We start from the raw sequence: 14,499 nt of genomic DNA on the forward strand, positions 1-14,499 counted from the left end.
TGTTTAGTTAATGAAGTCGATAAGACTACCGGGCCATCATAAAGATATAGATATATATATATATATGTTTATATATAAGCAACGATCGGGTACGGTAGCCAATCAAAACAATATCCGCCAGAGTCCGAGGCGACACTTGCTGCCAAGATTTATGACCAAATGCCGCATATCAGACAGCTTTAATTGAAAGCAAAGCGTATAATTTTCAATCAACGAAATCCCACCAAAAAAAAAGGGAAAAATATATACGCTATACAGATAAGGCGGACAGATGTGGGCGTGGGTGTGGGCATGGATTATACGGTAGTCAGTTGGTAACCATTGATTGCCATTTATTTGAATGTTTGCCAAGAGCAACGACAATCATGACGATGTTGACGATGATGATGATGATGATGATGAACCTGGGCACGGATATATTTCTATTGATTTTAAAATTATGCGCACAAACAAAAGTATGGAATGTTGTCAGCATTTCAGCTGTTGTTGTTGTTGTTGTTGCTGTCGTTGTTGCTGCTACTGTTTGCTAAAACGCCAGCGAGGGAGCTGCTGCTCGACAGAGAGAGAGAGAGACGTGTCCGTCCCAATATCTGTAGGGTAACCATTTTGACTTTCCATCATGTTGACTCGCTGTTTAGATTTTCAATTAAATTTGTTGACATAGCGCCATGGCGGCGACGGCGGCGTTGTTGTTGTTGGGCTACGTATACGTAATATAAATTGATTATTTCAATTTATTTAAGCGCAACGATAGCATTTAATTAAAAACTCATCTGGGCAAACAGTCAAATGGGAACTTGAACATGCGACAATGCCAACAACTGGCTCGCCTATCGTCTCCAGCTACTATTCTGATTCCGACACGACTCATTACAGCTCAAGTACCAGACTGAGATGCGGTGTTACGGTGTTATGGCCAACCTGATAAGCCCACGGACTGCAACTTTATCTAGACTTTAACATCTGTTTCTAATTGAAAATGCAGCTACTGTCGTTGCCAGCGCAGCGAATGTGACACGAAAATTGACGCCAATCGTTGCCATTAGTGTCAACAGAAGCACAAGTCTGAGCCTGAGCAGCGGCAACCGTGTCCAGCTCAGGTAAATACTGAGTTTCACTTCTGCATGATAAATATGGGCAACTAGAGGTACACACGAGACCCAACCCCTCCCCGTTCCTACCGCACTTCACTTCAAGTTTAAATAGTCAATAGCAAAACAATAAATTTTCTTCAACCATCAAATGCAGTTGAAGTTGTGGCTGCGTAGAGTTGAGCGCGTGTCGTGCTTTCTTTCGTGACACGAAATCAGATTTCCTGCTTCAGAGAGAAAACACATAATTGTCACAATCGTCTCTGAAACCCATCCGTGGACACAAAATCAAGATGCCATAGTGGAAAGTTAGAACAACATACAGGAAGTCTCACAAAAGTTATAATAATGGTAATACTAATACTGACATTAAGTAATATAATATCTATAAAATAAGAGATACATGATCTGTATAGACTATTTTAGATGCTACATGTCAAGTTTGGTGCCTGTAGCTCATAAAACCTAAGAGATTTGATTAAAAACAGAATTTCGATATCAATATTTATCGATTTCTTGGAAATTTATCGATTATCGGAAACAAACTCGTAATGCGCGAATCCTAGGCAGAACTACGTTCCAAATTTCTCTAGCTCTTAAAGGTTCTAAGATCGACGCGTGCAGATAGACGGATGGATAGATGGACGAACATACGCACAGACAGACGGAGGTAGCGGTTTTAATGGCCAGATCGATTTGTCTATTGATGATGATCAAGAATATATAAACTTAATGTGGTCGGAGATGCTTTCCCCTTTTTACCCATTTTCAAAACATTTTTAAGTAAAGTTAGCTTGGAAAATTCCGACCTTTTTCCGATCTTCGTTTTAATATCGTGTATTATCAAAAGAAATCCCACAACTGGCCATCTCTAGTTGAGAGTTTGTTTCAGCTAGAATTCACTGGGAGCTGTCAACTGCTTTGCGCCTTTTGTTGACTTTTTCATATTTCTTAATGATGACATTTTAATTATTAGTAAAGTGCTTTCAAATACTGATAAGATATCACATTGGATATTTATGACTGTGTGTGCGTGTGACTGTGCGCGTGTGTGTGTGTGTGTATAGGAGCGAAGTGTGGGTCTATTGGTGCGAAGTTCAAGTTGCCACCGTGTAGTGCGTGCAGTGGCAGGGGCAGGGGCAGAGGCGGGGGGACAAGCAGCTGCTGTGTGGGCATTGATTGATAATTCTGTTTATAGACTCGACTGCGGATGGTGCGAGCTATTATAGACCCGTAGCTAAACCAACAGAACTATCAGAGCTAAGTCAGGTAATGATTAAAAACGAATACAAAGTGCTGGAGCAATAGTTAAGCAATGCGAGAGCAAATAGCTAAGTGGCTACAATTAAATTCTAATATTGATAATATTTAAAAGTCAATAAAAAATTTTAAAGTAGGCGAATAATAGGTAGGCGAATAATATTCTTGATATTTCTGATCTTAAGTTATAGTTGCCGAAACATCATCAAAATACAAAAAACACTTAAATATTTAAATTTCTATTTTGTGAAGTTCTATTTTGTTATCTTAAAGACTAATCATAAAAGCTTTACCATATTAATATAGTTCAAGTAAGTCGCGAGTTATGTTAGTCCAGTCTTTTAATTTTTATTTATTGTAAAACTATTTTAAAAAGCTTTACTTTATTGATATAATCCAGGTAACTCCTGAGTTACGATTGTTAATTCTTTTCATTTTAAAATTCTGGAAAACTATTCCTAAAAGCTGTAACTTATTGATGAAATCTAAATAACTCCTGAATTCTGATAATCAAGTCTTTTAATTTTGGTTTTCTTCGAAACTATTCTTAAAAGCTTGATATAATCCAAGTAACTTATGAGTTAAGATAGTCTATTCCTTCAATTTTGATTTGCTCCAAAACTTTTCTTAAAAGCTTGATATTGATATAATCCAAGCTACTTATGGGTTATAATAGTCAATTCTTTTAAGTTCTATTCTACGCTTGCAAATTATTCTGAAAACCTTAACATAGTCCAAGTTACTCCTGTGTTATAATAGTCTGTGCTTATAACTTGGCCCAATGGATCCGTGCAAATGACAAACTGTGAAGATTTATTATGCCAGCACTTGTACAAATAAGCGAAAACAAGCAAATCACGATGCGTCAGGGCGCACATAAGGGCACTCCTTAAGGAGAAACAAGAAAAAATACTCGCAACTCGGGGAGAAAAGCTGTGGAGGATTTGCGAACTGTGGAGAAGACCGCAAAAGGCGTACAAAAGGCAAACAGGCAAATGGCACGCATTGTCATATTTCAAGGCACTCGATGTTGACATCTTGAAGATTATGATTTGTTTTACTTGGCGCTTAACGAGCGCATGATACAATGAAAGAGCAGCCCCCAAGCCCAAGCTTAAACCCAAAGCCCAACCCCAAGCCCAAGTCCCCAGCCCCCCCGCACTGATAAGTATGCTAAACATGCACATGTGTATTTGTGTGTGTTTGTCATTTGCCTGACGACAGCGGACAAATTTTTACAGATTTGTCAGAATTTAGGCAAAGATGCTGCCCCAGACTTTGGATTGTATCGCATTGTTGTTCTTGGCACATAAAAACAAATGTTTCACTTATGTGTGTGGATGTGCTTATACTTGTATGTAAATAAATGTTTGCACTTAAAAACTGAAGTTGTTTATGGTGCTGCTCGGAGAGGAGAGGGGGGTGGTTGAAAATTACGGCAAACGGATGCTGACATCATGTAAGCAAATTGCGTAAGTAGCAGCCGCTCTGACATTGATTTGACATGACGAACCCGAACCCGAAGCCCAATCCCAACCCCAACCCGAACTCGCACCCGACACAGGATCTGGCCTAGGCTTCGTTTAATCTTAAGGCAGCCTACCCTATAACTCCCAGGCGTTATGACAAATTTGTTTGTTTTCGTTTTTAATGCTCTTGCACAAATTGAAAAGAGTATATTGGCTTTGTACAATGTTCGACTGACCTGACGGCAGTTCGTCTGTCTGGTTGATGGAATGTTTGTAGAAACAATATTTGGAATATATATATATATATGTACCCGATAATGTGTTAAGAATAAATGTGGGTACGGGTGTGTCCACTGGAGGCTTGTTTTTATTGGAATATAAGCTATTGATAAGCTTCTATAAAGATAAACCTACAATGTTATTATTATAAAATCGGGATTTTTTTTATTTTCCAAACCACTTTGAGAACTAGACTGATAATTCAAGAGCCTCTCTACAGATTGAACTTACAGTACTATTATTATAAAATAGGGATAGTCTATTTTATATATCTATATATTTCGAGAGCTAGTCTGATAATGAATGAGGCTCTTTAAAGATTGAACCAATAATATTATTATTATTAAATCGAGATGTTCTAAATCTTCCAGACCACTCTGAGAGCTGGGTTAATAACTAATAGGTTTATCTACCGATAAAACGATTAACATTATTAATATTATGTAAATGTTACATTCCATTATCCATAAATGAGCACTTCTAACGATTGAACTTACAATGTCATTATAATAATATCGGCTTATTGTCTTCTATCTTCCAGACTTCTTTCAGAGCTGGGCTAATAACTAGTTAGTCTTTTTAAGGAGCAAAAGCAACAATATTCTTGATTGAACTAACAAATTTATCATTATGTAATCGTTTTGGCTTATAATGAGTTTCTCTACGTTTTTAACCAATAATATTATTATTATAAGTGCAATTTTAGTGCTGACAATTAATGAGCTCCTCTTAAGGTTGAAGCAACAATATTATATTTATTATATAATCGGTATATTCTATATGTTTTACCATTGCGGGTCGCCTGTTTAACTGTTAAGCGAGTATCACGCAGTCGGTAACAGCCGACTGCAAACATTCTTATTTTGTTTATTTGTTGGGCTTTGAACGTCTCAATCAACCCTTAAGACGGCAATGCTTAACCCTTTCAGTAAATTGATATGACAAATCCGTAAAAAATGTTTAATGAAGTGAAAAATTGCAAAATAACCAAAAATTAAATGGAACGTCTTGTGTTTGCCATTTGTTGTTGTTGTTGTTGTTGTTGTGGTTTTTGTTTTTGTCATTTAAAATTAACCCAAGGGTCACCAATTGTTATTGTTGTTGCTGTTCTTGCTGTTGTTGTAGGTATCTGCCATGCATGACAATTTTTAGGTTTTCGGCCACGAGCAATAAAATTGTGTAAACAAAAATTGGGCAATTCACAGTTGACTGGCTTTGCGGCTGGCCATTTCTATGGCGCCAGTGGGCGTTGGGTGGTTTGGGGTGGTGTGGCCCAGCCCAATGACAATAGCCTAAGAGAGTCAAAAAAAAAAAACGCAGCCAAGCTACAAGCACACTGCACAATTTGTATTTATTTGTGGATTTTACTAAAATTGGGTGTGTCTTTTATTATTATGCGAAATAGTATAAATATTTGTAGTGTTTCGAAGGCGGAGCTCTGGCTCTGGCTCTGGCTCTGGCTGGGGCAGGACAGAGACAAATGTTGCCAAAGACGCCCAAAAGCGGGCAACACTTTTTTGTTTGTCGGGCTACAGTTGCGAGCGCCATTTTGTCCGTCGTAAAACAAAAATCATATACAAATTTGCGGCTATGCCGCTTCGTTAAACACATACGCAAATGTTGGACTCGGAAAGTGCATATCCAATGATATGCTACATAACTTGAAGTTTGTTTTGCCGGAGGAGTATCTGTTGAAATTTACGCACGACTTGGCGTACAGCTGAAAATTGCGTTGGGGCACACATAGTCGAGTTTCCATTTCCACTAACGACAGCAGTTATGAGGCAGGGAGCAAGATGAGGAGGCAGAAAAGCGCACATTGGGGAATTTGCTGGCCAATAACGAAATTGTGCGCAAATTGACTCCATGACAGTGCTAACAAAGCAGCTCCATTTCCCAGGCTCCACTTCACGGGCACAAATCAGAGAGCTGAGACCCGACCCGGACCAGGACAGAGCAGAACAGACGAGACCAGGCACAGACCCAAAAGTGCAAACCAAGATCATTGCTATGCTCGCAATTGTTTGCCCAGTCAAACAGACAACTTGACTTTTCACACTCTGCCCCAACACACACACACGCACGCAAACACACGCACACACTCGCACACAGCCAAAGGCAAGTGCTGCAGCGTTTTTGGCACTGACAAATTTGCGTGCAGATAAATTGCAATCTGGCCAAGTTATGTATGTGTGTCTTTGTCCACTTTTGAGGCTGTCAACGTCGTTGCAATTGTTGTCTTTTAATCACCAGCCAAGTTGGGCTGCTCACGACTGCACTTCATAATTTTAATTGCCTGATATGAAACTGGGCTGGAGGGGGGACGGGCACTTCCTTTGTTTGGCCAAGGCATTAGACACTTGCACGTGACTGGCCCCAATTTTGAGCTGGGGGAGGCGCCTCTTAAATAAACAATCAATTGCAACTGCAGGCTATTTGCTTGGGTCAATACGGAAAGCTGTTTAAGCACATGCTAAGCGGACCTGTTGAGAGCAACTTTCGGAGGTGTGTGAATCAAACGATATGGCTAATGGTGTTGACCAAAATATAGTCTGGGGCTGCGGGAAGAGCTGGTTGGAGGTAAATGAACAGTAAATATTTGCAGCATAAAAGATACATACAGATACAGAGCAAAGTGCTAGAACTGGGCTTATAAGAAAAGGCATATAAAATGTGTGTTAAGAATCGAAAGTATACGATTTAAAATATTATGTCTCTATATATAAAACTGTTTGGTTAAAATTCATGTAATAATAATTGCCTCAAGTATCCTATATAGAAAATCAAAATTTCCCACCCCCATAACTTGGTCAAATCTCATCCGATTTTCATAAAGTTTGGCTTTTAGTTTATGGTTTGGCCTCTAAATCAATTTGGCATCAAAATCTGAAAACATTATTTTTGGTCAAAATTCATGTAAAAATGATACCATCAAATATCCTATATAGACAAGATTTCATATAAAAATGGTATCCCCTACATATACTATATAGACATAATATAACTCATAACTCGGTCAAATCTCATTCGATTTTCACGAAGGTTGGCTCTTTTTAGTTGATTTGGTCTCTTAATCAATTTGGCATCTTAATCTGGCAACCTTATTCTTGGTCGAAAGTCAAGTAAAAATGGTAATCCCAAATATCCTATATAGACATAGTTCTAAATTTCCCACCCCCATAACTCGGTCAAATATCACCCGATTTTCATAAAGTTTGGATTTTTGTTTATGGTTTGGCCTCCTTACCAATTTGGCATCAAAATATGGCAACAATAATCTTGTTCAAAATTCATGTAAAAATGCCAGCCACAAATATCCTATTAGACATAGGTCAAAATTTCCCACTCCCATTACTCGGCCAAATCTCATCCGATTTACACGAGATTTATCTCTTTGTTTATAGCTTGGCATCTAAATCTGGCAACATTCTTCCTGTTCAAAATTCATGTTAATATGGTACCTTCAAATATAGACATAATTTCTTAAAGATTCATAGAAATTAATTTGAACCCGAAACGTTATACACGAAATCTTTCCATTTCCTCCAAGGTCTTAGGGTGCACCTTTATCAGATTAGGTAACTACAGTGAGGGTTGAACACTAATCAGTCAGTCAGTCAGTCAGTCAGTCAGTCAGTCAGTCAGTCAGTCAGTCAATCAGTCAGTCAGGACAAACAGTTTTATATATAGAGATTTTCATCCATATAGCAAACTCAATCAAATCATAATTTGATCACGTTTATGCCAGACATGGATATGCACGTATTTGTGTATCAAATACTTTTGAGTTTTTTTTGAACCGCAGCGCAAATTTGACTGGTTGGTCGCGTTTATTGATGTGTAATAAACCAATTGCATTTGTTTTGAATATATAAATAGTCATAAAAAAAAAACAAAGGGCAGAGCTAACGCCATTTTGTTGTTGTTGTAGCTTTCCGTTTCCGCTTTGTTGCTGCTTTTGTGTTTATTTTTTGTTTTGTTTTGTTTGGTTTTCAGTGTTTGGATATTTTTTTGGGCGAAACGTGCATGGCATACTAATTTGGTCTAAATGGATACAATGCATATGTATATAGTATATATATAGCAGATATATATATATATACTAATATATATTTATGAGCTGCCTTAGCTACCCCTAACTGCCGCCCCTTTGTGCCATGCGTGTGGGTTATAAAACGTTTGATTCATCAAACCAAAAGTGTTGAAAATGTTATTTTTGCCCGCGCATTTGGATTTTTATGTGTACATATAAGCACAGATTTATATATGTACATATATGTGTATATGGTCAGTCCATATAAAAAGCCACAAATGGCGCCATTTAGTTGTTCAGCAAATGTAGCTATAAACTTGCCAAGACAAACATTTACAAATCATAAAAACTGTGCAGACTGAAGGAGCAGCCAGTAAAGTTTTGGCTATAGCCTGTTAAAATCAATCAGCCATAAAAAGCCAATAATTTGGCTTGTACTTGGCCAAAAGAAGCCAGCAACTTGAAAGTGCTCGCTCTCAGGCTCTCAGGCTAATTAGTCAGCGAAAAGCGCTTTACAGCCACACTTCAATGCAAACACAAAAATGAAAAAGGGGCAGAAACAAAAACCCACATGGTCGAAAGGCAAAAAAGCGGCTTCATTAACAGCAAAAGCAAAAGCAACAGCAAGCCAGAACGGAGTCAACGGCAGGCTGAGAACGTGGCTGGGAACGTGGCTCGTCCAACTGCCAGTTTGTCATTTAACATTTGGCAAACGTATTAAAACACCCCATCATTGCCTTAATTAAGAGCCATAAAAGCACATTTACTTATTGTACCAGAGCTACGGCCGTAGACTGAGTACACACGTCCCAGGTTCTGGCTGCCCAACCGGCACGTCTTTACGCTTTATTTATGCCCAACCAGTCGGAGCCGTGCAGCGCCTGGAAGCCAACCAGACCAACCACCCACCAAGTGCGCCATGGCTGGCGACTCGCCCAACCATTTGTCGTGCTTAATTCATGGCCAAAGTTGGAATTAAGTGAATTTTACGTTCATTAACGTGCGAGGGTTGCGCTCTACCCAACGCTTGGCGCTGTTATATATTAAGTATATTTCCCCGGGTGGTGGGTGGTGGGTGGTACGCTCTGCTGTATTGGCGCTTTTTCGGTTGGTGGAACTGGCGGCTGCTTTGCCAGACAGTGTTGATAATTAGCAGTGCGTCTAATGTTGCCCTAATAACGTAAATTTGTGGCTTAGTAGAGAGCACTCGAACATTAGAGTTAGATTAGTTGGCGTAGATGGGTGGAAATATAAAAGTAAATACGCAGCAAATTTTGAACAAATAAAGGAAATATATGTATGTACATACTATGTAAAGAAAAGACTACTCAGTTTTGAGCATGGCTAAGCCCAACAAGAACTAAAATTCTCTAAGGTTCAGTCTTCTCGTTTTTCCTTCTGGCTCGGTTCGTGAACCTTCAATCGTTTATTTTGAAGAAAGTTATCAAAGTTTGACACCTAAAATATTAAACATTTATCCTAACATATGTAAACCTACCCCAACTTTATTTTTATATAATGAATGCAATCAAACGTGAACTTTTCGCATAGTTGTAGTAAGAACTTTTAATCAGTTTAACCTCAGCAAATACTTTTCTTCTTCTTTTGCTCTCTTTTATTTATATATCAAATGCCATGCAATTTATATTCATTATATGTTATAGTCATTATAAACTTGTATAAGTTAAGCGAAAGTTTAAGTTCCAAAGCTTCACTTTTGATTGTTAAAAGTTTCTTCAATATCTTGCCAACTAATTGGGCACAAAAAGTTTAGCAACAAAAACTTTTTTTAATGCCTGTCCACATGACAATTGGTTGTGTGTGTCGGCCATCGGCCACTCTGCATGCTATCAACCAACTAACTAGCCCAAAATGTTGACCAATTTCGTGAGCCACTCAAACAGCCAGTTGAAGCTCGCATAGCAAGTCGTAGCTAAACCAAGCCCCAAAACGGAAGCTCAACAGAAATGTGCCGCAATGCAACGAATAGCCTGTTAATTAGTCTCACTTAGAAAATAAACTGCAGTAATTAAGAGAAGAAGGCAGAAAGAAACTCAAACGAGGCTCCACCCACAGACAACGCCCCAAAAAACTACTCGCAATGCTACAAAAAAAAAAATACGGTTTTTTTTTCATTTTGTTTTTAAATGCCGCAGCAGCGCGCTGACTGCAGCAGCAGCGGTGGCAGCGGAAGTGGGGTGAGCATTTTAATTTCAACGCTAGAATTCTAATTAACAAACAAATCCGACAAAATACACAGCAGCAACAAAAATGCCCTGGGGAGTGAAAGAGATGGAGCTAAAGTGAGGCCCGAAGTTGGGCCAAAGTCAGCGCCGGCGATGACAGCAAAAAAGTATGCTATATAAAAACGTTGGCGCAGTGGAGCAGCTATGGGCGAGGGCGGGAGAGGTGGGTAAGAAGGCAAACGAAAAGGAAAACCCTGTGAGCCATGATCTCCCAATTTAATATTATAATTGCTACAATTATCATTCTCATGCCATTTACACAGCAATTGCACAAAAACAACAACAGCAACAACGACGACAACGGCGACGATGACGGCGACAGCGACGACGTCGTGAAGAAAACAACAAAAAAAAAGGCAGCACGTCAAGTGACTGGCTACGGGCTGCGCGTATGTACGGTAAATTGAGGCAATTACCGTCTCTGCTTACCCCCGGCTTATATGCTCTATATACGTACATATATAATGCCAGCTATGCTGACTCCACCCACAACAGATTTTGCTCTCACTGGCACGCGCTTTCTCTTTCGCTCTCGCACGCCTTCTCTCGACGCATGCGTTGCGTGTCCAACACAGACGCCGACGCCGACGCCAACGCCGGTTTCGTCGCTGCCAGCGACAGCATCATGGCGGACAGTTGCAGATGATGATGGCGTTCGTTATGCGAAGTTGGCTGCGGCAGCGTCGACTTCTAATGGGCGCATTTTAAAATTAATGGCTTAACTTTTTTTTGTCTGCCTCTCGACGATTTTTTGACTATTTGCGCCAAATAATGATAATTTTGTCAATTTGAATGCAAAAAGTTGAGCAGTTTTTTCATCGAGCTATTTGACTTTAACATAGGTGGAATATTAAGTAAATGTTGCCAATTGGATAACTTTATCTAAACTCAGTAATTCCATTCAATATGCTAGAAAATGCCATACACTTAGACTATGCACACAGAAAAAGTATGCCAGCAAAATGTTGTTTCGCATATAACAACAACAACCAAAACAGTAAACATTAATTGATTGTACATAGACGATAATTTGAGCCGAGCCCAAAATTGATTACAAAATGTTTGCAGTTGTTATTATTAAATTAATTTGTCATCAAACAAAACATAAAAACGTTGCCAGCTAAATCTGCATAAAAGCAACCCCCAGTTGGATCCCACAGTTGTTCTTGTCCAATATCATGTACTTTAGTTGGAATGCAGAAAACATGACAAAATAATCACAAATGTTATGATAAAGCCTGTGACATCGGTATGATAACGCATTTTGAGCCCATGTAAATGAGTTTTATCACAGGGGGGCGAACTAATTGAATTTGATAAAATTGCTGACACTAAGTGTTAAAGTTGCCATAAGTGGTGACAAATACTCTATAAGAGCCCCGGGGCCTGGAATGGGGCTTTTATCTAGGTCCCCCCATAGCCCATTGGTTTCATTGGGTAGCCTTGGTTGGATCATCAGTGGAAAGTACAAAGTACAGTTAAGCAATAATCAATTGCTTAGCAATGGTTGTAGTTATTTCAGTAGCAAAAAATATTGTTGTTGCTCTTGTTGTTCGCCTTGTCATATTGGCTTGTTGTTGTTATTGCTGTACACCGAGTAGTCATTGGGTTTTCAACAGAAGTCGTTTAGTGTTTGGCTACATGTCATGTTTGTATTTCATAGATAAAGTAGCGCAATTGTGCCAGCACAAAATGTGTGTAATTATCGTTGTCACTAATTAAAGCGCATGCGGCGCATGTGTGTGTGCGTGTGTGAATTTTTTTTTAGTCTACAGACTAAAAGTTGCGTCTTATCTTTGAAAAGAAGCTTCTGAGGGATTTTTTATTTAATTATTGGGATATTGTGATTTGTGCAGACAAAATGTCTTATTCCACAAATCCGGTATACGTGCTATCAGGAGGCAAGCTTAGTTGTCCCAATTAGTGCAGCTATTGCGATAAAGTCGTATGACCAAAAGATTGGATATCATTTTTAAAGTGACTTAAAATGTAGTTCATTTATTTTGATTGCTATTGTATTTGTAGAGCTCTTAAGAATGTAAAAAGTTACACCGTTTGATTTTGAAATTTGATTTTGCAGCGCTTTCACCGATAAACTCGACTTATCGATAGCAGTTTTTGCAGCAGCCTTGCGGCAGGTATCTGTTGCATGGTGTTTTACAGCACTCTTTTCATTTACAGTTGCTATTTACAGCTGTTAGCCATTCAACAGCAGCGCAAAAGAAAAATACAAAAACAAAAAGTGCATAAATAAACTTTACAACTTATTTTTTGCTAATATTTAGATTGACTCGATAGAAAGCTACACAAACAAGTGTTTCTGAATACGAAAAAGTGTATGGCTTGCAATACCTGAGAAAATGCGTCATATTTACACCAAATAATTTACTTACGCTACGTTATTTTAAAACAAAAGTCAATTATGCAGAAGCAGCAACAACGTTTGGTTTTTTTGACGGTTTTGTTATGCAGCCTTGCTGCGACAAAGACGAGCCCATTGAGGTAAGTGCCCATGAATTATATTAGGCAACAACAAGCGGCGAGGAAGTTTCTAGCGTACGTTTTATTTATTTGCGTAGGCGGCGCAAAAGAAAAATTAAACAACACAAAAGAAAATAGACACGCGTTGCAGCCCGAGATTAGCGCAAACGTAAGCAAAATACAGTTATATAGCTATACAGTTAGGAATATCAATCGATATTTCGATAAGCCGAGTTCGCTGTGCGCTTGAAAAGGCACCAAGTTCAAGGTTACCCCCATGTCCCCGAACGCCCGCCTCAAAACCCTTGTAGACCACAACCAATTACTCACAGCTGGTTTTGAATGTGTGTGTGTGTGTGTTTGTTTTTTTTTTTAGCTTCGCCCTTGATGAAATATCCGACTCTGGTATTGCCCTGTCCAACCTGACCTGGGGTGACTCAAGCAGCTCCGTGGAGCAGCCACTAAAGCGACCCGCCGCCGCCGCCGATTTCTCTGATGAAGATGAGGACGACGAATATTATCCACTGTATACGAATGAATTGGGCAGAGACGCACACAGCTGGGATGTGCTCATATTCACTCAGCAGTGGCCCGTAACCACCTGCTATCACTGGAGGGAGGAGGATCCGACGCACGAGTGTACGTTGCCGCAGAAGAAAGAGTTCTGGACCATACACGGCATCTGGCCCACAAAACTGGGTCAGATCGGGCCAAACTTTTGTAACAAATCCGCTGAATTCAATCCGGAACAATTGCAAGCGATTATCGATCGCTTAAATACCTACTGGATGGACCTGGAGGGTGACTCATCGCAGGAATATCTCTGGAAGCACGAATGGCTGAAGCATGGTACCTGCGCCGCGGTGCTCGCCGCCCTCGACAATGAGCTGAAGTACTTTGGTCAGGGCCTGAAATGGCGTGAGCGATACGTCATGTCCAACATACTGGATGCGGCGGGCATTCATCCCGACTCCAACAATACGGTTATTGCTCTGAACAATGCGCTGGTGCGCGGCCTGGGCAAGAATCCCTCCATCCATTGTCTCTTCGATGTCAAGCACGATATTAGCTATTTGTCGGAAATACGAATTTGTTTCGACAAAACGCTGGAGCTGATCGATTGCGATGGCGTCAAGCTGGGCGATGTGGTGGCCATCAATTATCCTGGCGGCACAGTGAACACCAATTGCCACATTGGCAATCCTGTGCACTATCCCAGCCTGGTGCCGCCGCTGCTACGCAAAGAGCAATGGAAATTTCCATTGGTCAATGTCTACAAGCTGTTGCAATTTCTCATGTGGTTCACATTGTAAAATCCTCAAATCTCTATTCGTCCCTCTGTTCTAGTATTTAAGTTGATGCATCATTTGTTATAACCCTCACAAGCATTATGAGATTCTATTACACCATTTTCTGTTTGTAACAAGTATAACCCCTGGACTTGAGGCTAAATTGTATTAAAGCAACACACGTGATCGAGCAAATATCACTACTATATATATATATGACAAACTTTAAATGCGTTCTGGCGATTGCACTTAATTGTGATTATACATATATCAGCAAATAAAAAAACATTAATCATTTAAGTAATTATGTTTATTCTTTTATACCATGTATTTATAATCACATTTAAGCAT

At 39.5% G+C, this 14,499-nt stretch overlaps 1 protein-coding gene across 1 annotated transcript; it reads left to right on the top strand.

Moving 5' to 3' along the window:
* Positions 1-12,592: 12,592 nt before the first annotated feature.
* Positions 12,593-14,448, top strand: RNaseX25 (Ribonuclease X25). Its single transcript, XM_064692118.1, has 2 exons — positions 12,593-12,880; positions 13,236-14,448. The coding sequence occupies exons 1-2, from the start codon at positions 12,801-12,803 to the stop codon at positions 14,170-14,172; spliced, it is 1,017 nt and encodes a 338-aa protein (XP_064548188.1). The 5' UTR covers positions 12,593-12,800; the 3' UTR covers positions 14,173-14,448.
* The last annotated feature ends 51 nt before the right edge of the window (positions 14,449-14,499 follow it).

This window comes from Drosophila montana, unplaced genomic scaffold (genome assembly GCF_035044405.1).
Source record: "Drosophila montana isolate Dmon_TW-CO22-7 unplaced genomic scaffold, ASM3504440v1 contig_3526_1, whole genome shotgun sequence".
In the NCBI taxonomy this organism is placed as follows: Eukaryota; Metazoa; Arthropoda; class Insecta; order Diptera; family Drosophilidae; genus Drosophila; species Drosophila montana.